Source organism: Phyllostomus discolor, chromosome 4, assembly GCF_004126475.2.
Source record: "Phyllostomus discolor isolate MPI-MPIP mPhyDis1 chromosome 4, mPhyDis1.pri.v3, whole genome shotgun sequence".
Lineage (NCBI taxonomy): Eukaryota > Metazoa > Chordata > Mammalia > Chiroptera > Phyllostomidae > Phyllostomus > Phyllostomus discolor.
This window is the reverse complement of record NC_040906.2, coordinates 209345344-209369130: the sequence shown is the minus strand read 5'-3', so window position 1 is coordinate 209369130 and position 23787 is coordinate 209345344. Positions and strand designations below refer to the sequence as shown.

Genomic DNA, 23787 nt, shown 5'->3' with positions numbered 1-23787 from the left:
AAAAGAGCCAGGCAGACTGAAACTCCTCAGTGGAATGCTTTGCTTTTTGTAATTACGATTCTCCAAATTATGCTCATTTCTAGCTAAATATACAGTTAACGTTTATTCTATTTAAGTTACGCACAGCTATTTCTTTTCTCGGCCGTTCACACAAAACGCCCCCAGGAATCGCTCCCCCGTGCTGTTTCCCTAACTCGGACTCCCGGTTCCAGTCCCCACCATGCTTCTCTGTGCAGCCCTGCGGGGGTGCGGGCAAGGTGGGGGAGCCCCGATTTCCCTCTCCCCCATATGCTGGAGATAGTAACGAGAGCAGCGTCTCCCTCTGGGGTCCTCAGACAAAGTGGTGTAGGTCTTCGAAGGGGATTCACACAGCGCTGCTCGCTGCTCGCTAACACCAGTCAGCACTCGCAGCGACCCAAAGGATGCCGACCGAGAAGCACACGTCTCATCGTCAAGCTTTCGATCCCCGCAGATCCCTCTGTTCCGGCTTTTAAACACAAACTTCTTTTCAGTGGTGGTACACAGCGAGAGTTCCCTTCCGCCCCGGAGGCTGCGCGTGCTCGGCACCACCAGGCTCTGACCGCCCGGCTGCCTGCCTGCCCGCAACGCCGTGCTGGGAGACGGGATGCTCTGGACGCTGGTCCTGCCGGCCCTCTGGGCCTTGTGCGGTGCTCAGGGTGAGTGGGGCCCCAGCCGGGGGTGGGGAAGGTCGCGGAAGGATGAGGGGTACACAACACAAGGTTTGTGGTTGGAGTGTCTGACCTCTTGGTCTTTTTAACTTCATTGTGAATAAATTCTTGTTTACTTCTGAGTCCACACAAAAGGAATGACATATTTTCAGAACATTCAGGTATTAGAGGAAAATACCTTTACACCTAGAAATACATTTTTTCTGGGCACACTTCAGCCCTTTTTTTCTATAAGTCATATTTGCAACACTTGAAGTTTTGGTATTTTGTAACTTCTTTTCATTCTACCTTCCTACTTAAAACTGTATTATATTTTTCTATGTCTTTATTCTTTTATGGCATAATTTTCAGTGCCTGCGTAATATTGTCAGAAGCTAAACTCTAATTTCTTTACCACTTCCCGTCTACATGGTTCCTTTATTTTTACTAGTATGACCGATGCCACAAGGAATGCTTTCGTGCATAAAATCTTCACCAGCATTTCTGATTACACTGGAGGATGAGTTCCAAGATAAAATTGAGTCAGAGATTTTAATTATTTTAAGGACTTTGACTCCCCTGCCGAGCAGCCCCACTGAGGGCGTGCACCTCACCCTCTGTGCGCAGCCGGTGCAGCACGCTGTTCTCATTTACCGCGTCAGACGCAAGGTCGCGCTTCGTTTAAACTCTCCGCTCAGTCAACTATCTTGAATTATTTGAGCGGTTACAATTTTGGTAGGTCTGACAGCTTCCCTTTCCAGACGGCGACCTAACACCCGAGGCCCGTGGTGGTCTCAGACTCTCGCCTGGAGGGTGCGTGACAAACGCAACAGTGGTTCTCCACAGACCGAAGCGAGGCCAGTGCTGCTGAACTCTGTCTCCGAGAGAAAGAGACAGACAGCCCAGTCCTTCCTGCAAACTCAGGGAGACAGGCTGGGGTGCATTTCGCCTCTAGGATGCTTTCCCGGCATCACTCAGCAGGGAGACGGGTGTATGATGTCCGGATCTAGGGGACAGGAACGGGAGTGGGGGTGCTCAGGGTGCAGCTGGGGATGAGGTCCAGAGCGGGGGGTCCCACAGAGCACAGGACCTGCTCCCTTCCTCGGGGAGGCCTGCTGGAGAAAGTGTCAGCTGAGCAGAGCAAAGTGGTGGGGGTGGGGTGGGTGGTTGATACTCTGGCCGGTGGGTCCCAACCTGTCTGGGGGACCAGCCCATTTTGGGACGTTCTCTGAGCTGCAGCCAGGGGAGACGGGAGTGGCTGCACACCGAGGGCTGCAGCATGGCACCCGGTGGGAGGGAAGGGAAGGGGACTCGGGTACTGTGTGGCCTGGCTCCCTCCCTGGCGCAGGAGTCCACGTCTGCCGCTGCCAGAGGGCGAGGACGTCCCCGCGGGCCGCGGCCGCCTCCTGTAACCCCTGCTCTGTACCCCTGCGCAGCTGGCGACCAGGACGAGGACACGGCCTTTGACCTTTTCAGCATCAGCAACATCAACCGGAAGACCATCGGGGCCAAGCAGTTCCGGGGTCCCGACCCCCGCGGGCCGGCCTACCGCTTCGTGCGGTTTGACTACATCCCGCCGGTGGGCATGGCGTACCTGGGCCAGATCGCCCGCCTCATGCGGCAGAAGGAGGGCTTCTTCCTCACGGCCACGCTGAAGCAGGACCGCAAGTCCCGCGGCACGCTGCTGGCCCTGGAGGGCCCCGGCGCCGAGCACCGGCAGTTCGAGATCGTGTCCAACGGGCCGGCCGACACGCTGGACCTCACCTACTGGCTGGACGGCGCCCAGCACGTCCTGTCCCTGGAGGACGTGGGCCTGGCCGACGCGCAGTGGAAGAACATCACCGTGCAGGTGATGGGCGAGACCTTCAGCTTGTACGTGGGCTGCGACCTGATCGACAGCTTCGCGCTGGACGAGCCTTTCTACGAGCGGCTGAAGGCGGAGAAGAGCAGGATGTACGTGGCCAAGGGCTCCGCCCGCGAGAGCCACTTCCGGGTGCGTGCGGTGGGGGCGGGGCCCGGGGGTGGGCGGGGCCCGGGGTGGGCGGGGCCTAGGGGCGGGGCGGGATGGGGTGCGCGGGTCAGGCGCACGCATGCGCACATCTGCACACATGCACACAGGTCACACATTCCCGCACACACCACGCGTGTGCTCATGCCCACCCATTTGTACACGTGTGTACACCACACACAGACACCACACCACGCACACACATTCACACGATGCACAATGATGCCTACCTATGCCCACACCAGTGCCACACACACGCACACGTGTTCACACACGGACACCTCTTAGGCACACACACGTGCACACACAGCACCAGGACTAAGCAGAGCCAGTTGTTGCAGGGGCACAAATAGTCCCTGAATTTTCAGGAGGAAGACAGACTTGGTGACCAAGGAATCAGCCTCATTCACCTGCCCCTTTAACCCCAGGCTGTGAACCCACCCCCAAACCCTGCTTTTTTACTGAAATGATGCAGAAACACAGGAACAACTGTTTTTCTCAGGAAAGGTTACTAATAGCTTCGGGTGCATCTTTGTTGAAATGGCTTCTGGCGGAGAATCTTTTTAAGACCACAGGTGTTTGGAGTCCGCAGTGGAAGGTCAGCGCCTTGCTCCCGTCCAGATACCTGTGACTTCTTTGGAAACAAGTGTGTGTTTAGACTCGGTTATTGGAGTGAAAGGTGTGCAGATGCACCACCTGTTACCGAGTCCATTTCTGGAGGCCAGGGTTAGGGTCAAGGGCCAGGGAAGCCCCTGTGGCGACGGGTGACCCATCCCATCCGGGCAGTGGGAGACACTCTTATCTCTCATTGCCACACCCATGGTTGGACCAGTGGAGGTTTCCAAGACCTTTGCCAAATGCAATAACCATGTGGGTCTCCTGCAAGAGAAGAACAGCCTGTAACATGGTCAGGAGTCACAGTTACCTGTCCACCTGGGCCCCCCTCCCTTCCCTGGGGAGCACCTGCTTCTTTCGTCACTGCATGGCCTGGGTCCTGCCTCAAACAGTCTCACAGGTGACAGGTGCAGGGCAGCAGCTGCTGCAGGTGAGAGCACAGAGAAAACACTCTCCCGTTTCAAGTTTCCCTCTTGTGCTTTCACTCCGTTCTCTCCGCCCGGCCTCAGACCCTTGCGGCTTGCTCACTGCTGCGTCTCTCTCCTTGTTACATCTCCAGGGCTTGCTGCAGAACATCTACCTGGTGTTTGAAAACTCTGTGGAAGACGTTCTTAGCAGGAAAGGTTGTCAGCAAAACCAGGGAGGTAGGTGTGTTTTGAACGACAAGTTTCCCGTCTTGGATGGATTTCTGCTGTGGGGTGTGTGTGTGTGTGTGTGTGTGAATGTGGGCTAGTGAGGATTTAAACAGAAACGCAGGGTCCGGCAGAAGCGATGCTGCTGAGTGTCGACGGGAGGGTGTGGGATGTCTTTCATGAGACGGACAGCAATGGAAGCATTTCACTGAAAGTGTCATACTGCGTGCTTGAGCGTGACGTTACTATGTTACAGAATTACATGCTTATGATTTTGTATAAAGATTTCTATGTAATTAAAAAGGGGCGATATTTGTGCCGGACCCTGCATTGGAATAAATTTAGCGGGTCATGCTAGACAGGCTGCCACCATCAAATCACGCGTCGCTCGAAGGACTGATGTTGAATACATTTTAATCCAAAATTGCCTCTTTAGAAGCCAAAAAAACAGATTGCTGGCATCTAACATGATTGTGAACATACGTGAAGCTGGCAGCCTAGGAATGGGTGGGGGTCACCCTGAGGAGTGACAGGCTCGGGTCACGGGCTCTGTGGCGCGTCCTTGCGTGGCCACGGCTGCTGACACGGCACTGTGCCAGCCCGCTCTCCCAGCCCGTCTGCTGGTCGAGTTTGCAGGTCACACCCGGCCTCCGGCCGGCCTCCCCCCAGCATTTACTCTGCAGGGGTGACCCTGCCAGCCCTTTCCACACAGCTCATGGTGTTGCGCGGTCTTGCAAACACCTGTGTGAGCCAGGCACATGCTCGCCGCTTGTCCCAGAGAGGAGACACTGCGGTGCCCAGAGGCCCCCACCTGTGAGCAGCCGGGCTGGCCAGCACCTGGTCTGAGAGCCCCAGAGAGGAGGCTCTTCCCTGCCACGAGCCGTCCCCACTGAGACCGTGTCCCCCGTCAACCCGAAACCATGACAGACACACTGTGGTGTCTGCGGGTCACTGTGGAAGACGGGGTGCTCCGGCCCCTGAGCATCAGCGTGCTGAGCAGGCGACTCGGCCCCCGGGCACCCGCTGCTCCAGGTCCCCGACCGAGGCCTGGACCTCCCCGTCAGCACGTCTGTCAGCGGCTGGCTGGGTGAAGCAGGAGGTGGGGCAGGGATTAAACACAGGTTCTCAGCCAGTGAGTGGCAAGGAGGACCCCCTGGGCCTCCTGAGACGCGGGTGCTCAGCTCCCGGATCCCCATTTCCCGGGGAAACTGGAGCTCAGACTGAATTGTGTCATATGTCTGGCCCCGGTTGAGATGCCAACACCCTGTCCCCGTGAATTAGGTCGTTGTCTATTTGGGCGTGTGGCCGTTACAGAGCAAAACACTGAAGAGCTAACAGTGAAGTGACACCCAGCACCGATCCCTCTGGGGCGGGCAGGGGGCCCTGCTGGGGACCTCCCGGTGTTGAGTGAAGCTGAGTGGCCTCAGAAACGGGGTGCCCGCCAGGTGGGCATGGTGCCCTGACACAAAGGGACAGAGAGACCGCCACCCGCAAGGGCAGGAGAGGGGACATGGCCCCAACTCTGGTCCTATCCCTGCGCCAGCACCAGCCCGAGGCTGCCTGCTGTGCCCTTCTGAGGCTGCTGGGGGCACTATGGCAGGGCCCCCCGGGGCCTGCTCCTGGTGGCAGCGCGTCACTGTCCGTCTGATCCCACAGTGACCGCCGAGGGCGGGTCCTGGGGCTCCGGGCGGTTCTAGGACAGGGAGGGGCGGCACACGCCCCCCACCAGTGCGAACGGCATCGGGCCTTCACAGCCGAGGGGGGAACCGGTATGATGGCCATCCCCACGGAGCTGTGGCATTTACCTGTCACGCTCTGTGGCGGGGTGGGGCCCGGGGAGGGCACTGCAAACAGGGACAGTGGCTGCAGAGTAGACGTGGCAGTGGCCGAGGGGCCGTCCCACCTGGACCCCTGGGCGTAGCCATGCTGGCTGCGCCTGGGGTCGGCTGCTGCCTCGGCTCCACCTAGGGCTGTGTTTCTGTCTGGGACCATGGACGAGGACTCCTGGGCAGAGAGGAGAGTCCCCTGGGCTGGGGCCACAGCAGAGAAACTGTGTGAGTGTCAGGGACAAGGGAGGACGCCCCGAGGAAGTCACTTAATTTAGCACAAGGACGACAGATCCACGGAACGCAGAAAAGTAGACAAAAGATACCATGTTTCGGGTGGGCAGACGGGTGGGTGAGGAGCCGAGGGTGGTCACAGCCTGTGGAGAAGGTGCGACTGGAACCAGGAAGCAAGGCCTCCTGTGTGCACGGGAGGCGAGGACGCGAGTGGGGGTCTCTGGGGTGGGCCGCACGAGTCTGCTCAGCTGGCGGGCGGGTGGCTTCAGAGCCGGGTTACGAGAGGGCGGGCCCCTGCGAAACACACCAGCTCTAACTGTGCCTGGTGCCCCGGTGCCCGTGGGGGCGTGGCGTCCCCACGGAGACGCACGCAGGTGGCCCGTGTGCAGCCCGAGGCCGGTTCCGACCAGGCTCCGCGTGTGTCCCCTCAGCGGAAGCCAACGCCATCAGCGAGGACACGGAGACGCTGCACCTGAGCCCCGAGGTCACCACGGAGTTCGTGGGCCTCGGCGCGGAGAGGCGGCCCGGCGTGTGCGAGCGGTCCTGCGAGGAGCTGGGCAGCATGGCCAGCGAGCTGTCGGGGCTGCGGGCCGTGGTCAACCAGCTGCACGAGAGCCTGCGGAAGGTGGTGGGTGTCCGGGGCGCGCGGGGCCCCGGGCGTCGTCGGAGCCCAGTGTGGCTCAAGGACCCTGGGCGGACGGCCCGCGGGTTCAGAGCGGGAGATGGAGTCGTGGGCAACACCTCCTCCCAGCTGGGCCCCCGCCCGGGGACCGTTCCTCCCCCCAGCGGAGAAAACTAGTTTTGTTTAGGAGATGATAGTTTTCTTAGGGGCTGAAGCGCGGGGGGGGAGGGCCACAGGCGTTCGACAAGCAGGCCTGCCCCGGCACGTAGGACGTGACCACGGCCCAGCGCGTCCCCCGGTGCGTCAGGGCGGAGAAAAGCGTCTCCAGGGCTTTAGGATCTGGGGCTTCAGGTTGAGACAGGTGGCCGGGGGTAACGAGGTCTCACACTGCCGTCCACCTCGCCCCCACACTTAGGCCCCAGGACTTGAGGGCAGCTGGTGGCCCAGGGGGCGGGGGGAGGGGTGCAGGGCCCCCTTCGGTCCCGTGCAGGGACACAGCCCGTGTCCAGCTCTGCCCCACAGCACGGGCCAGGGTGCTGGCTGAGGAAGCACCCAAGACGAAGGGCACTTTCTGGAGCCTTCCATCATGAGCATGGGGGCGTGGGGTGGGGGCGGGAGTACGCACGGGCAGCCATGGGGGAGCCCGTGTCACCTGGGAGCCCGTGAGCGGGCGGAGCGGCCGTGGGAAGGGACGTCCGTGAGGCTGTGCGTGCGGCATGGCCTCAGGCGAGAGTCGGCCTGCGGAGGCTCCGCGGGGACCTCACACCCGCTCCCTTCACGGGCTGCGCGCCCCCGCCCTGCTGTCCTCCCCGCCGAGGGGGGCCCTACCTGGGCGGGCAGCGCTGAGGGCGAGGCGATGTGATGGCCGCACGCCGGTGTGCCGTCCACCCTCAAGCCCCACTCCGGTTTTCCAGTCGAACGACAACCAGGTGCTCTGGGAGCTGGTCGGCGGGCCCCCCAAGACCCGGAACGTGTCTGCCTGCTGGCAGGACGGCCGCTTCTTCGCGGAGAACGAGACCTGGGTCGTGGACAGCTGCACCCAGTGCACCTGCAAGGTGAGGCCTTGGCGCCTACACTCAGGGGGGCGCGGGGACGGGCCACCCCCCTCAGCCCCAAGGCGCTGCCAGCCCTCGGAGGCCGGGGCGCCCTTGGCTGGCCGTGGGGCAGCCAAGTGCCAGAGCCGTGGGGAGCCCGCTGCAGATAGGGCTGCCCTCAGCCTCGTGCTCTGCACACAGGGAAACCAAGACCCAGGGAGGGCCAGTGACCGGGCCGGTGTCACGGGGCAGCCACAGGCAGTGGGGCTGGAGCTGCCAGGGCCCCTCTGGTTGGTGTGCAGGTCCACTCGGCTCTGTGAGGGCCGCGGGGCTCGGCAGGGGCGTCTGGGGACAGCCCGTCACTGTCTATACATCGGCTGCTGGCTCACTCAGCTCCTCCCCCGTGGTTCAGGTCGCAGGGTCCCCAGTGGTGGTGACCTCGGACCCTGCCAGCCCCTCGGCTGGCCCGCCTGCCCGCTGCAGGGAAGGCTCAATGTGGGGAGCAGGTGGGGACGCAGAGGGCTGGCTCTGGGCTCCAAGGGTTAAATGGGAGCGATCCCCGACCCGGTGGCTGTCTGGTCCGCGGGGTGCGGGTCCCTGCAGACGCTTGCAGTCCCGCTTGGCGCTGAGGCTCGTTTTCGAGCGAGTATCACAGGAGTGACTCTCTTTACTGCAGAAATTTAAAACCGTCTGCCACCAGATCTCCTGCCCGCCGGCGACCTGCGCCAACCCGTCGCTGCTGGAAGGGGCCTGCTGCCCGTCCTGCTTCCCCCGTAAGTGCGGCCACGGTGGCCTCAGCCTTGGGGTACCCCCGGCTGCCTCCTGCCCGCTTGGCCTTTTTGTCAGGGAGGGTGAGGCCAGGCCGTGCCCGCCCAGGGACGCTTCGCCCGGCTGTCCGCACTCGCTGCTCGGGGACGGGCACGCATCTGCAAGCCCTTGAATTGTGGACCCAGGGCCGGTCCCCTCTTGACGGAGCCCCGGGACCACTGGGCACAGAGCACCCCACCTTCGCTCTGAGAGAGAGTCGCTGCCCCTGAGGCAGGTGCACCTGCCGCTCTGGGCGTGTCGCCAGGAGGATGGGCAATCTTGGCAAACACACCCCTTGGAGAAAAGACGATTTGAAGTAAAACAAGCAAGAGCCGAAGACCGTTGCCCTAGTGACAGAAACGCACTCCGTGGGAGGGACACTTGGACGGGGCAAAACCCCAGGCCCCTCTATCCCTCCACACCTGTCCGTGTGAGCCAGGCTCCCCCGCAGGGCGGCTGCGGGCCTGGTGGGGGGCCGGTGGCCGGCCGGAGGGCCTCCCTCCCGCTGGAGGCCAGCACGTGTGTCCCCTCCTGGGCGGACAGGGGATGGGCTCAGAGAGGCCCAGCTCTGTCACACGACAGTTTGGGGCAGAACGTAGCTTTTATGGGCTCAGGAGTGTTCCTGTAAAGTCCAGAGGGGTGCTCCCCGCGCAGGGACTGGGGGTGACGGGCCCCGACGCAGGCTGTGTCGCAGCGACTGCCCAGCGGGACCTCTGACCTCAGCACGTTGCGGGCCCCGCCCGGGCGGTTCAGTGCGCTGCGCCTCCGCTGTTTCCCGGAAGCCCCCTCGCCCTGAGTCACTGCCCTTCCTCCCGTCCAGGGGCTGAAACCCCCTCGCCCTGAGTCACTGCCCTTTCTCCCGTCCAGGGGCTGGAACCCCCTCGCCCTGAGTCACTGCCCTTCCTCCCGTCCAGGGGCTGAAACCCCCTCGCCCTGAGTCACTGCCCTTCCTCCCGTCCAGGGGCTGAAACCCCCTCGCCCTGAGTCACTGCCCTTTCTCCCGTCCAGGGGCTGAAACCCCCTCGCCCTGAGTCACTGCCCTTCCTCCCGTCCAGGGGCTGAAACCTCGTCTGGAAAGCCTCCTTGCAGGGAGTTGCCTTTTTGTGCAGCTTGTCCCAGTCGAAACCCTTTGGAACTAAGTTTAGCGACCTGCAATTCCAGCTAAAAACTGAGTTTTCCCCGAGTGGCAGCCAACGAGCGGAGGTTGTTAGGACGGGATGCCCGAGACAAAGCTGGGCAGGGCCCGACGCCGCCCCCCGAACCCAGCACTCAGACGGAGGGTCCGTGGAGTCTGGCCCCACCCACGGCCCTTCCCGTCCTTGTCCCGGCACGCAGCCCCTGACTCCCATCTGGGACCGGACCCGGGAGCCCCATGTTGCCCACGGGGCCTGCGCCCATTGCCGGGGTCGTCTCCTTCCTTGGAGGGTAACGCCCGTCCCAGGTCACGTGCCTGTCGCTCCTGCGCCTGTCACTGGGCAGAGGCCTGATTGGCCTGTGTTTTGTGCCCAGCAGTGGACGGTGAGGAGGGCTGGTCCCCGTGGGCCGAGTGGACCCAGTGCTCAGCCACCTGCGGGCCTGGCACCCAGCAGAGAGGACGGTCCTGCGATGTCACCAGCAACACCTGCCTGGGCCCGTCCATCCAGACACGGGCATGCAGCCTGGGCAAGTGTGACCACCGCAGTGAGTGTCTGGCCGCTGGCCATCCCTATGTGGGTGGGTCGGTGGCCCCGGGACTTTGGGTGTGGAGGACAGCCGCTCACTGCCCTTTGGGGGAGGCAGCCGGCTCTGTCCAACAGCTCTGGCCGGGCCCCTCCCCCACCCTGCCTGGGCAACACTCGGATTCGGGCTGGGCGGCCTGCCCCTGATGCCCCGTGTCTCCCTGCGCCAGTCCGGCAGGATGGTGGCTGGAGCCACTGGTCGCCGTGGTCCTCCTGCTCCGTGACCTGCGGGCCTGGCAACATCACCCGGATACGGCTCTGCAACTCACCGGTGCCCCAGATGGGGGGCAAGGGCTGCAAGGGTGGCGGCCGGGAGACCAAAGGCTGCCAGGGTGTCCCGTGCCCAGGTGAGTGCGAGAGGCAGGTGGGGGCGGGCCTGCGGGGCGGCCGGGCCCAGGGCCCAGGCTGGCCCACAACCCTGCTCAGTCCCCGAAGGCCTCACAGGCCCGGGCGGTGAAGGGTGTCCCGGCCCCTTGCTGGCCCCCTGCCCAGTGCACGCAAGCTACGCTCCATCTGCCACCTGGCCATCTGGCAAACCACCAGACCGGGAGCAGCAGGTGGCCCGGAACACAGTGGGTCGGGACATGGCGGGCCCCACGCCCGGGCGTGTGTGGGGTGAACGCTTTCCCAATGCGCCACCCACCCACCCGTCCCGAAGGGGGAGGGGGCGTTCACAACGAACTTCAATGTCCCACGCCCTCATGTGTGTGACAGAGGTCACCTGCAGCCCCGGTCACCAGTCCTCGGCGTCTAGACCCCAAGGTGGTGTGACTTTCCCTCCCAGGGGTGGAAACAAACCACTGAGCTTCCGTCCACTCCGTCACCTCCCGGCCTCGGGCCGTGAACGGGCTTCCTGCCACTTTCCCCTGCCACGCTGGCGACCCCGAGTCCCCGGGCCTTCCCTCCCGCCCTGCCCCCCCAGCAGCCCCTCCCCCACCCCCGCCTGACGCGGCCCCTGCCCTCTGCCTGCAGTCGACGGCCGGTGGAGCCCCTGGTCCCCGTGGTCCGCCTGCTCGGTCACCTGCGCCGGGGGCGTGCGGGAGCGCACGCGCGTCTGCAACAGCCCGGAGCCCCAGCACGGGGGCAAGGCCTGCGTGGGGGAGCTCAAGGACCTGCAGATGTGCAACAAGAGGAGCTGCCCCATCGGTTCGTGCTGGGCCCCCCCGGCCCCCCCCCCCCCCCCAGACCCTGAGGCTCCGGCAGTCCCCGCCCTGGATGCCTGCGGCGGCGGGGGTCCAGGAAGCAGCCCCTGGGCTCTCCTTCCTGTCCAAGATGGGACACGTAACAGCGGGAAAGAAAGGTGGACTGTGGGCGGGCAGAGCCAGCCGAGCTGGGTCCCTCCGAGTTTTTACATGCAGGCTGCTGCCACGAGGGGCACGCGGACTGTCCATGCAGGGAGCCCAGCGGAGCTGAGTCCCGGGCCGTCCCCTGGGGACAGGGACCCCGGCATCTGTATGCCGGGACCCCGTGCGATCGACCTCCCTCATTCCCTCGGGTTCTCTGCAGCCACCCGCAGTGTCTGAGGGGCCCCGAGGCCTTGGGGCACGGCCAGGGGCCGTCCTGGGTCACGGTGGCGCTGAGCTGGAGGCGGTGCTGCACCCAGGCCGGCTGCCCGGCCGGCCGCAGTCCTGACCTCTCCGCCTCCCCACACAGATGGCTGCTTGTCCAGCCCCTGCTTCCCGGGAGCTGTGTGCAACAGCTTCCCTGATGGCTCCTGGTCGTGCGGTGCCTGCCCGGTGGGCTTCCTGGGCAACGGGACCCACTGTGAGGATCTGGACGAGGTGCGTGCCCGGCCGGCAGGGGGTGTGGCGGGACCGGGGGCAGCGGGCTCACGTCTGCTCTCCCCGCAGTGCGCCCTGGTCGCCGACGTCTGCTTCTCCACGGCCAGCAAGTCCCCCCGCTGCGTCAACACCCACCCCGGGTTCCACTGCCTGCCCTGCCCCCCGCGGTACAAAGGGACCCAGCCCTTCGGGGCCGGCCTGGAGGCGGCTCAGACAGAAAAGCAGGTGAGCAGTGGCCTCTTGCATGATGTCCAGCTCCCATCTGCCGGAATCTGGGAACATGGAGGGTGGGAGATGGGAGGAAAAGCGCGACATTCTGGGGACGGGCGAAGGCTGTGTGAGCTGCTGTCTGTCGTCAGGAGCTGACCTTGTCGGGGTGACACGCTCAGGGGTCACACACAAGATCCTGAGGACCAGGTCTCGGGTCCTCATGAATCTACAGCTCCCTGTGGTCAGCGGGGGCTCGGGCACATGCTGGCCACACTCAGTGGAGCCACTGAGCTGCCTCCAGAAGGAGCTGAGTCCCGAGTCCCTGAGCACATCCCTAGGGAATGGTCCCTGCTTCGGAAAGGACCCCCCCACCCCCACCCCTGCTCCCACGCCACAGCCCTGCGTGCTCGGCCTCAGACCTGCCGACAGGTGCGACCCTTCCTCCCAGGTGTGTGAGCCCGAGAACCCCTGCAAGGACAAGACCCACAGCTGCCACCGGCACGCGGAGTGCATCTACCTGGGCCACTTCAGCGACCCCATGTACAAGTGCGAGTGCCAGACGGGGTACGCGGGTGACGGGCTCATCTGCGGGGAGGACTCGGACCTGGACGGGTGGCCCAACAAGAACCTGGTCTGCGCCACCAACACCACCCACCACTGCGTCAAGGTGAGGGCGCGGTCAGGCTGCCGGGACGGGCCTCCTCGCCGTCTCCGGCCCACGGTCGCCGTCTGGGGGGGCAGGAGCCAGTGACCACGGGTGGGGCCTGGCCTCGCACAGCTGGGGTCCGGGGGTCGCACTGTCGGCAGTGGCTCGCTCCCTCCGGAGCCGCCTCCAGCCAGGGCTTCCTCGATGGTGGCCGCCCCCTGCACCCCCCGCCCGGGACTCTGGGTGTTTGTCCCGGCCCCCGACTCGCTGCGGCAAGCACACACGTGCCTGTGCCCTGAGCCCACCTGGACGCTTGAGAAGCCCCTCCTCTGAAGACCCTGAACCCCGCACAGGTTGTGCCGTCTGGGGTGACACTCTCTTGTCTGCCGGACGAAGTACCGTTCACAGGTTCCAGAGATCAGGGTGTGGCCCGTGGCTGGGGACCCACCGCTGGTCCGCTGCACGAGGCATCCCAGGAGGTTCTGGTGCCGTTGGTGTCTTACCGGCTCCACCGACATGGACGATACAAAGGTGCCAAAGCACCCTTCACAACATCCGTCCACGTGACCTCCACGCTGGCTCGTGCTCGTGCCTCGAGCCGTCAAGTTTCCACGGCGGTCTTCTCTTTCGGCCCGTCTTGGTGAAAGGTGGCAGGTGTTGACGGCAGCCCAGGCGGCTGGCTCTGAGGGGCCAGAGCGTCCCCTCTCCCTGCCCCCACTCCCCACGAGCACGGGTGTGCAGCTGGGCAGTCCCGCTGGGGAGGGGTGCTGTGCACGTGACCGCGGCAGAGTTTCTGTGAAGGGCCGGCCACCGCCTGGGCGTCACGGCATGGACAGTGGGTGGGCTGTGACACTAAGATGCTCGCTGGACACCCTGCGTTCTTTTCACTTTTGCAGAATTTCAGACAGGAATTTAGTCACTTAAAAAACAGCACCTTACAATTCCTAGCTATAAATATATATTTTAAGGAAAGTTTTTATTTAGTTAGTTTTAGAGGGGAAAGGAAGGGAGAGAAACATCAGTGTGTGATGGCCTCTCACATGGCCCCACTGGGGACCTGGTCCGAAACTCAGGCATGTGCCCTGACTGGGAATCGAACCGGTGACCCTTTGGTTCGCAGGCTGGTGCTCAGTCCACTGAGCCACACTAGCCAGGGCCCAGCTATAAATACCTTTATGAGGGTGAACAGGTGCCAAAGGCAGACTGAACGGAAGCCTTGCGCCCGACCCCAGAGGCCCCTTGTGTGTCGTCTGCCACGGTGCCTGGGCAGCCGCCTTGCACTCAGGGCTGGTGTGGAACTTGGCTCAGACTTGGACCGGCAGGGGCGTGCTGACCCCTCCGGTGGCCAGCAGCGAGTGTCACCGCAGTAGAAATGCAGGCTGTCCCGTGCACCCTCTCCGGGCTTTCCAGTCCCTCACGGGCTGCTGTCTGGGCAGCTCAGTTTGACGTATGACACGGTTGGACTTGTTCCGTGAGTCCCCTGCTGCCCTGGATGAGCGGGACCAGGGGCAGTGACCTGGAGTCTGAGCCTCGGGCTCTGAGCCGCCGCCACCCGGTCCCTGGTCCGGTCCCCCGGGCTCAGGAGGGCTGATGCGGTGGGAGCTCTGGCTTTCTGGTGGGTGCGGCGAAGGGAAGGAGAGAGGATGCCGAAGCCTCTGTCCTTGTCCACGTTTTCTGAGACAGTGGCCCAATCAGGCGTTTGGCAGCCTTCCAGGGCCCTGGGCTCCCATCTTCGTCTCGACCCGGTGGGAGTTAGTTGTGACATGACTTCCCGGGCGCCCCGGAGAGGGCGCTCTCTGGCCTTCTTGCTCTGTGCCCAGGGAGGACAGGTGTGTGACCCGACCTCTCTGCCGTGCCTCCCGGGGCTTCAGGTGCCCCCCCTCGCGAGCGCAGGGCTCCCGGGGACATTTCCATAACTGCGTGCTTCCTCCGACCGCAGGACAACTGCCCCCTGCTGCCCAACTCCGGGCAAGAGGATTTTGACAAGGACGGCGTTGGCGATGCTTGTGATGACGACGACGACAACGACGGTGTTACCGACGAGAAGGTCAGTGGGTGCGGCCGGGCCGTCCGAGCTGCCGCCCTGGGGCCCGGGCGGGAGGGCTCAGCAGATGGGTGCTCGGACCGAACAGTCGCTGCGAGCCGTCCCGACGGGCGCTCCTGCCCAGACCCGGTCAGAGGGCGCTGGCCCTGCGCGGGCGGACAGGGGGCGGCCGGAGCGCCCGCCTCGGGGCGCTCAGAGAGAGACCTTCCAGCGGTCTGCATCACGCTGCCCAAAGGGGAGGGGCGTGCGGGCCCTCCTCCCGGTGGGCGGGGCTGTCCCCGAGGGGGCGGGGCTGTCCCCGAGGGGGCGGGGCTGTCCCCCGAGGAGGCGGGGCTGTCCCCGAGGAGGCGGGGCTGTCCCCGAGACAGCGGCAGACGGCCCCGTGGCAGGGTTCAGGCGGCACCATTTCTGAGGAAACTGTTCGGATGGTAAACGATTCGGCGTCGGTGCCGGGCCCCGCAGGGTCAGGCGCGCGCTCTGACTCACTCGCCCCGCCCCGTCCGGCGCTCGCTCGCTCGCCCGCTGGACGAGCACAGGCCCGTCTCCGCCGTGAGGCGCCGGGCGGTGGTCTCCGCTGTGGACCGCGCATGCCCCAGACCGGGCCGGCGCATGCGTCATCGCGCGGGACTGACGTCGGGGGCGCGCCGGGCGGGCTCCCGCTCAGCCGCTCGGAGGGCGTCTGTCGCCCGTCGGCCCGGCCGGCCAGCGTCCCTGTGCTGTGCCCTAAACTGTCTTCTCGCTGCTCCGCTAGGACAACTGCCAGCTGCTCTTCAACCCTCGCCAGTCCGACTACGACAAGGACGAGGTCGGGGACCGCTGCGACAACTGCCCGTACGTGCACAACCCGGCCCAGATCGACACGGACCACAACGGCGAGGGCGACGCCTGCTCCGTGGACATCGACGGGGACGGTCAGTGCGGCCCCGCCCTCAGTGGACGCGTTTCAGGCTCAGTGGGGAGGGTCGGCGGACTTCCGTCCGGTGTTTGTCGGGCGCGCTCAGCTTCACCGACACCCCAGCAGACGGCTAGGTGATCCTCCGAGGGTCCCGTAGAGCCCGTCCACCCGCCCGCCTTTCTCCAAGGGGCGGTGAAGGGGCCGCCCTCAGACCCTGACAGCCCGCTGCCCCGCCTCGTGGACGTGGGCTCTGGTGTCCGTCCCGGCGCCTGCTCTAAAGCACGCCCGTCCGGAGCTCCTGGAGCCCAGCTCTGTCCTCACCACGGGCACTGGGGCGGGTCCAGTGCCAGCGTGTTCCTCTCTCCGGGCACCGGGCAGCCGTCCGAAGAGCCGGCCAGCAGACTCAGACTCAGACCCGCCGGCCGGCGCTCCGTAGACCCCTCGGAGGCCTTGTCCGGAAAACTCCCGGGGGGGGGGCTCTAGTTTGAACAGAGGAGACGTCAGTGTTAATGGCGAAGCTCTCGTACGTACGTACGTACATTCCCCCGAGGACCCAACACGGCCCCTGCTGGGCCGCATCCCCAGGTGGTCTCTACTGAGCGCGCTCCGCGGGGAGCTGCTGCCTGCCGCAGGGAAGCCGCGTGCTCCGCTGACCGCCGCCGCCTCCTGTCCCCCGCATCCCACAGACGTCTTCAACGAGCGAGACAACTGCCCCTACGTCTACAACACGGACCAGAGGGACACGGACGGCGACGGCGTGGGCGACCACTGTGACAACTGCCCCCTGGTGCACAACCCCGACCAGGTGAGGGGCCGGGGGCGGCCGGGGGCGGGGCTTCATCCGCTGCGGACCGCGTGCCCTCGTGGGCCTCCACAGCTCTGCCCACGCGTGACGGCACGGGCTCTCCGCCCACTGTAATTGAAAACACTCACTGAACTGAGCTCCACACACGACTCACGCATCTCGGTGGCCCCGGCCGAATGCACAGAGGCTCCGCCGTGTGGTCCAGGGGTGCTGTGTGTCCGTCTCATCGTCACTGCGTGTCCCTGACTCAGCTGGGTGTTGCCTTTGGGGGACACGAGGGAGAACGTGGCGTGGCTGCAGCTCACATGGCCCAGGGTGGGCTTGCAGCCGTGAGCATGAGAGACAGAGCTTATCCCCGGGTTGTGATGTGTTAGCTGCTGTGCTGTTTCCCGTTCCCACAGCGGTAACCCCACTTGCCCCTGTGTGCTGTCCCCGACGATGTCAGAACGGGACTGGATCCTGGCTGGTTCACTCCTGTCTCCCTTCGGGGCGGGAGCTGCAGGGAGGGTGCAGAGGACGGAGCTGGGTCCTTGGCCCCCCGCCGTGTGTAGGCCGAGGGGGGCCAACCCCATCCACAGTGCGGCCGCTCGCATGGGAGGAGCCGGTCTGGCCCGAACACCGTGGGTGACCCTGTCTGGCACCGGCTCCCTGGACGGAGGCTCAGTGCTGCTCCCCCGCGCTCTGCCCTCAGACCGACGTGGACAACGACCTCGTGGGGGACCAGTGTGACAACAACGAGGACATCGATGAGGACGGCCACCAGAACAGCCAGGACAACTGCCCCTACATCGCCAACGCCAACCAGGCTGACCACGACCACGACGGCAGGGGTGACGCCTGCGACTCAGATGATGACAATGATGGAGTGCCGGACGACAGGGACAACTGCCGGCTCGTCCCCAACCCCGGCCAGGAGGATGCCGACGGTAGGTGGGGGGTCCAGACGCCAGAGCGGCGGCTTCCCCTGGGCATCATCCCGCTCAGGTGTGGGTCCATGTGTGTCCACGTGTGTCGGAAAGAGCTAAGGCCCACCCTCGGCAGGATGTTCGACACTTTTGCCGCTCTCTGTGCAGAACGGCCAGGGACAGACAGGCCGAAGCAGGGACCCGCTGACCCGGCACAGCCTGGGGACCCTCCCAGGAGCTGCAGGAGGGAAACACGTTCAGCGTCCCCAGCCACTTGCTCATGGGTGGGCTTGTGGTTCCGGCAGGGAGACCCTGGGCTTTTCCCAGGAGGGAGGCCAGGGGGAGCGGGGGCTGTGCTGACCTGCGCGGGAGACTGTGTGTGGTGTCTGAGGTTCATGTGCACAGGCGTGTGCTGCCAAGGAGGACGGACAGTGGCTGAAGTCTGTGAGGGGAGCTCGGCATATCTGCCTCCTTCTGGAGCAGCAGGCACTCACGTGGGCCATCAGGGTCAGGGACTGGGCGCTGTGCGGGGGCGGCATCCTGTGCCCTGTTCACCAGGGGGCTTTGGCCCACCTGACCCCTCCCACCACCTCACTGGAAAACTTCATAAGAAGCTTCTGGAAAAGGAGAGCCCGCATCTCCCTGGGACAGCTGCTCTGAGCACAGCTGTGAGTGCGGGGGAGACAGGTGTCCAGAGACGCAGGCAGGGACACTGCGAGCGGCGGTGAGAGATGTTCCGGAAGACAGATGCTGGTGTTGGGGCCAGTGACTTGCCGCCCGGGTGTCCTGCAGAACCAGCCGGGAGCCGACGGCGACCCGCTGTCCCCAGGGGACGGTGACGCAGGCAGGCAGGCCTGGCTGCAGCTAAAAGGCCGAGTGTTGCAGGGATGACGGCATTAAGCCGTGAAGCACAGGCGCTTCCCTGGGCTGCCGCAGAGTCGCAGCTGTTCTCTCAGACACGGGGCGGGTGGCAAGCCGTGTCCCGTTCTCGTTTCCTGCTTGTCCGTGGTGACAGGTGACGGGCGGGGAGACGCGTGTAAGGACGACTTCGACAACGACAGCATCCCCGACATCGACGACGTGTGTCCCGAGAACCACGCCATCAGTGAGACCGACTTCAGGAACTTCCAGATGGTCCACCTGGACCCCAAGGGCACCACGCAGATTGACCCCAACTGGGTCATCCGCCACCAGGGCAAGGAGCTGGTGCAGACGGCGAACTCCGACCCTGGCATCGCCGTGGGTGAGCCCCTCAAGCCCGCGCGCCCATCCTGCTGCTGGGCCAGGGGCCCCGTCCCTCCACGGCATGTACACCCCCTGCCTGAGCACACACAGCCTCTCCTAAGCCTCTGACCTGTCGTTCGCAGGAAGCCACCTGCCACGCTGTTTTAGAACTGGGGTGCAAACTCGCACACGAGGTGGGGTGCTCTGCCGTAGCTCTCTAGGTGGGACCTGGAGAGGTGGAACCCTTTCACAGCGACAGGTCCCGAATTGGGTGGAGAGTTGAGCTCGGTGGGCCCGCAGAGCTCCTTGGGGCGGTGAGGGGCTGCTCCCGGCCGCCCGTGTCTCACAGCCGCCGTTCCCCCTGGCGCCCAGGTTTCGACGAGTTTGTGTCTGTAGACTTCAGTGGCACGTTCTACGTCAACACCGACCGGGACGACGACTACGCTGGCTTTGTCTTCGGCTACCAGTCCAGCAGCCGCTTCTACGTGGTCATGTGGAAGCAGGTGACCCAGACGTACTGGGAGAACGAGCCCACCCGCGCCTACGGCTACTCGGGCGTGTCCCTCAAGGTGGTCAACTCCACCACGGGCACCGGCGAGCACCTGCGGAACGCGCTGTGGCACACCGGGAACACGGCGGGCCAGGTGAGGGTGGTGCTGCGGGGCCCCGGGCTCGGCTCTGGGGGAGCAGGCCCCGCCCGCCCGGGGTTTGGCCCGGTGTCACTCAGAGCACAGCCATCGACTGAGTCTCTCCCTGACGAACCCACCGTGCCGGTCCTTCTGTGGACACGACTGGCAGTCCTCTCGCCAGCTAAGCAGCCTCTGGCTTCCGCTAGAGATGAGGGGCTGCGCTCAGCAAGTGTGGGGGTTGTCCCGGGGTCCCGCTCAGGAGGCAGAGGGCCCAGTGACGGAGCCGTGCGTCCGGCTCAGTGACTGTGCCCCCAGCGCCGAGCGCCCCACGCCGTCGGGGTGGGGGTTCTCCACACCAGCGTCTGCACCACGGGCGTGAGTCCCCAGGGTTCGTGGGCAGAGCAAACCAACTGGTTCCCACGTGGTGTCGTGAAACTGTGCTCAGGCCTGAGGGTGCCGGCTGCGCTCATGAGGGGTGTCTCCCCCACCAGGTTCGGACGCTGTGGCACGACCCCAAAAACATCGGCTGGAAAGACTACACAGCCTACAGGTGGCACCTGACCCACCGGCCCAAGACGGGGTACATACGGTGAGTGCTCCGTGTTGCCGTGCTTTTGTCGGCAGATCTTGCGGGGGAGACCGTGTTTCCGTCGTCCGCACGTGCGCGCGATCTCGGACAAGCCCGGCGGATCCTAACCTGCGCGTCGTTCTGGATGCTTTGCCCTTAAACACCTTCTCTTTCCTGTCCCGGAGCTTCTGCTGCTGCTCACTAATTAGGACGAAAACTAAAAAGGAAAACAAAGCTGTTAAAGTCAGACTCGTCCCAATAAAATGACAAGGAGGGTGCTCGGCACCTGTCCTTCAAGGACACACGTCCCCAGCGAGGGGACAGTGGGCAGTCAGGGGCCCCGTTGCTGCAGAGTGAGCCTGCGCAGTCACGTGTGCTTGGAGAGCAGTCACGTGTGCTTCTGATACGTCAGTGGCTCCGAGGAGAACACACCTGTGCACAGAACGCTCACGAGTGTCGGTCCAACTGACTCTGGTTCCCTTGTCGTGACAGCACCGGCAGTGGATTTTGAGTGAAGCAAAACATGACAATTTAGGTGTAGGTGTCCTTGCAGAGTTAAGCGTAGCCGACAAGCACACGATGGGGTCAACGTAGAGGTCTCCCTATAACCAGCGACGGATGCAGGGTGTGGGCTGGGCGCCCGGGACGGTGTTTCCACGGCACATCCCTGCTTACTCACTCCCACCCTCCCTCCAGTCCGGGAGGCCGGGGGCACCAGCCCCGTCCTTGCGTGTGGGTGGAGCCTCTTTCCTGGGGCCCCTAGTTAGTGGGGACACAGCGGTGAGCACGTGGCTGATGCCCCTGTCTCGGTAGAGGGAGTGTCCCCAGCTGGTGGGGGGTGGGTGCCTGGAGGGCGGAGGTGACGGTGAAGCCACTTGCATTCGGACTGGGTGACGGAGTCACGGGGGAAGGAGGCTGGGACAAGGCGGAGTCCCCGTGGCTGGGCCTTCCCTGAGCGTGCTTCCCGGAGCCCATGGTCTCCTCCGCCCCGTTTCCCGGCCCACAGGGTCCTCGTGCATGAAGGGAAGCAGGTCATGGCGGACTCGGGACCCATCTATGACCACACCTACGCCGGGGGGCGGCTGGGCCTGTTTGTCTTCTCTCAAGAAATGGTCTACTTCTCAGACCTCAAGTACGAGTGCAGAGGTGGGTGCGAGCGCACGCCCGGCAGAGAGGGTCGGGAGGGGCCCCTGAGCCTGTCCTCTCACGGAGGCGCCAGGGCCAGGCAACACGCTGATGGCTCGTGGTGAGTGGAGGTGTGTCTGGGCGGCTTGAGCTGCTGCTGTTTGTCCGTTTTGGGTCGAGTGCGATGTCTGTGGTGAGACACACGCTTGGTAGTTCCTCACGGGCCGCCCGTCCCCCCGTTGCTCTGTTCCATGGCTTCCTGGATGCACTGCACCACAGGCGGCAAACACGCGGCCCCTGGTTTCCACCCACGGCAGTGCTGAGCTCTTGCTGAACCGTTAAGTAGTTACATGTGCACAGACCTAAAGTCACATTTGGCCCTTAGAAGGCAACTGCGAGGCTGATATGGCCCCCGGTGAAAATGAGTTTGACACCCTGCTCCACATGGTTGGGCCCTTAGGGGAGCTTTAGGAGGCTAGCCTGAGACAGAAAGGAAGAGAGAGAAGAGTGGGAGGGGAGATTGTTCTCTCCACTGGGGTGCCAGAACCAAAAGACAACATACCTGGGAGGGAGCTGGCTGTTCTCTGGTCTCATCCCCGCCCTCCTGCGGGTGGGACACACCCCCTGTACGGAGGACGTCAGTGAGGCTCCAGGATGCCGCTCCTACCCCGCACGGCAAAGCCAAACGCCAGGTGCAGGCAGGAAGCACAAACTCGATTTACCTTCGCGCACCTGGTGATTTTCTTCTCCCGCTGGGCAGGCTCCCTCCCTCCTCCCCTGCATCCACACGTCCATTCAGCCGTGTCTTGACGTCTTTTTTTTACATCAAAATCATGATATTGGAGGTTGCAGCTAAAAACGCCACGGAGCAGCGGCCCCGCCCCCTAACCGCTCCCTGTCTTCCGCAGATGCGTGACCGGACCGGCCGCATTTCCCGCACGCACTGCAGATGCCGGCGCCCCGACGCCTCGGCCACCCCGGTCCTGCGGCTTCTCTCGCTTCAGCTCGTCTTCTGTCTGTCCTTGACCTTCACTCCGGGGGCTCTTCCCCTGCCATCGTCAGCCCCGAGGGCACACACCAGTGGGACCCAGAGATGAACTCCGACCCGGCGCTGGAAACAGCGACGGTGCCGCAGACTCCGGGTGCGGGGACCGCCGACGGTGCTGCTGCTTCTCGGCCTCACATGCACGACGCTTACGTGTAAAACGCGGTTCCGCTCTGTGCCTGCGTGCGCGTGCGCCTGACGGGGACGCGGTGCGTGGGGCGCCGTGGTGCGTGGGGCGCCGTCGGACCCCACGCGGAAGGACGTCGCACACGGCTTGCTTCGCCTGCAGCCGCCGCTGCTGGTGGGTGGGGGCAGCCCCGTGGGACCGGTCCTGTGCGGTCCCTCCGGGACTAGGCGCACGCGAGTCGGGAGTGACACCAGCAGGGACGAGGCCGGGCCGGCGCGGGTGCGGGAGCGAGGGCCCAGCTCCGTGGGCCTTTGGAAACCATCCCGAGAGGGTGTCCTCTGCGGAGGGACGTCCTGCCGAAAGGCTCGGACGCGGGTCAGATGGGGCCCGGGGAGGTCGCCTCTGGGCGACAGTGGACGCGCGGTGCCCTCCCTCGGGCTGTCTCAGACACGGCGGAGCTCAGCCGGCTGTCACCCGGTACCGCGGGCCGCGCCCGCGGGCGCCCGCTCGGACCCGGTGTCGCGCTTCGGGATCTGAAAGGCTCCAGTCACAGGTGCCGCGCTGCCGTTTGCGGGAAGAACGAGACGGCAGTTCCGTTCCCCGGGAACTTCTCTTCCATCTGCCGAGGGGCGCACAGACGCGCGCCCAGTGCAGCGTGACACCAGACGGCAGTCACCGCAGAAGGCCTTCCCGTCAGAAACCCCGGGCGTTGTCATCCATCCGCGTTGTCGGGGAGCTCGCGGCGGGGCGGGGCGGAGTACGCGAGGAAGAGCGGCAGTTTGGAGGGGACCCTCAGTGTGTCCTTCCCGCTTCGGCCGCGCTCCTCCTCCCCGGCGCGGGGCTGGATCTGCGGCTGCGCGGTCGGCCGGCCCTCCCGATGCGCATGCGCCCTCTCCCTGCGGTCAGCTGGGCCACTGGTCGCTTTCAGTTGCGGGATACCCTCCACGGGCCGTTCGTCCGCGGGGCCGGGCTCGGCCGGCTGGGGCAGCGCTTTCCTTTCTACTGGTAGTGACCTGCTTTTGGTGTCAGTCAGAGAGAACCCATAGCTTTTGCCTGAGCGCGCACGTGTCATTCGATAAAGATGTGTTTGCTGCTTTTCTTGAGGTTGATTTCTTCGTTTTGCTGCACTTGCTGCTTTGTGCGCGGACCCGCCTTCCCGAGACAGCAGGGTCGGAGACGCCGCGCCACATGGGGCGGCGAGGGCACGCGTTCTCCACGTCGGTGGCGTGGGCCGAAGGACACAGGGTGTGGGGTGATGTGAATATTTAGAATGTACCATAGTTTTTGTAAATTATTTATGTTTTTTTAAACAGACTTCTCATACAGATTGATGAAACGCCATCTGTTTTGCCAAAGACTGTAAATATTTATTTATTTGTTCACTTGGTCAACATTTCGCCGCAGACACCCTGCATTCAGCTAGAGCCTCATGTTTATACTTCAAAGATTAAAAACAGAAAATAAACTGTAAAAAGATTTTCTATAAATGAATCTCTCTCCTTTCTTTTTTAAGAGGGGTCTCCCCCTGGGCGTGCGGGGAGGGAAAAGCCCCCGCGGGAGGCCTGCGCTTTCCCGTCCTGGGTTGCGAGCATGCCCGGCTGCTGCGCTCGGGGTGACTG

At 64.2% G+C, this 23787-nt stretch overlaps 1 protein-coding gene across 2 annotated transcripts; it reads left to right on the top strand.

Annotated features, from left to right (window-relative positions):
• Positions 1 to 456: 456 nt before the first annotated feature.
• Positions 457 to 22480, top strand: THBS2 (thrombospondin 2). 2 transcript variants are annotated; one of them, XM_036024993.1, is made up of 21 exons: positions 457 to 677; positions 2105 to 2661; positions 3851 to 3935; positions 6415 to 6611; positions 7520 to 7660; positions 8316 to 8412; positions 9959 to 10126; positions 10335 to 10511; positions 11137 to 11310; positions 11818 to 11945; positions 12015 to 12170; positions 12604 to 12822; positions 14741 to 14848; positions 15597 to 15756; positions 16427 to 16545; positions 17237 to 17471; positions 18466 to 18693; positions 19047 to 19318; positions 19795 to 19892; positions 20878 to 21017; positions 21905 to 22480. In XM_036024993.1, the coding sequence occupies exons 1-21, from the start codon at positions 626 to 628 to the stop codon at positions 21910 to 21912; spliced, it is 3519 nt and encodes a 1172-aa protein (XP_035880886.1). In that variant the 5' UTR covers positions 457 to 625; the 3' UTR covers positions 21913 to 22480. The 2 variants fall into 2 exon arrangements, with proteins under 2 accessions (XP_035880886.1, XP_035880885.1); XM_036024992.1 differs by having other exon boundaries at positions 9956 to 10126.
• Positions 22481 to 23787: the final 1307 nt, after the last annotated feature.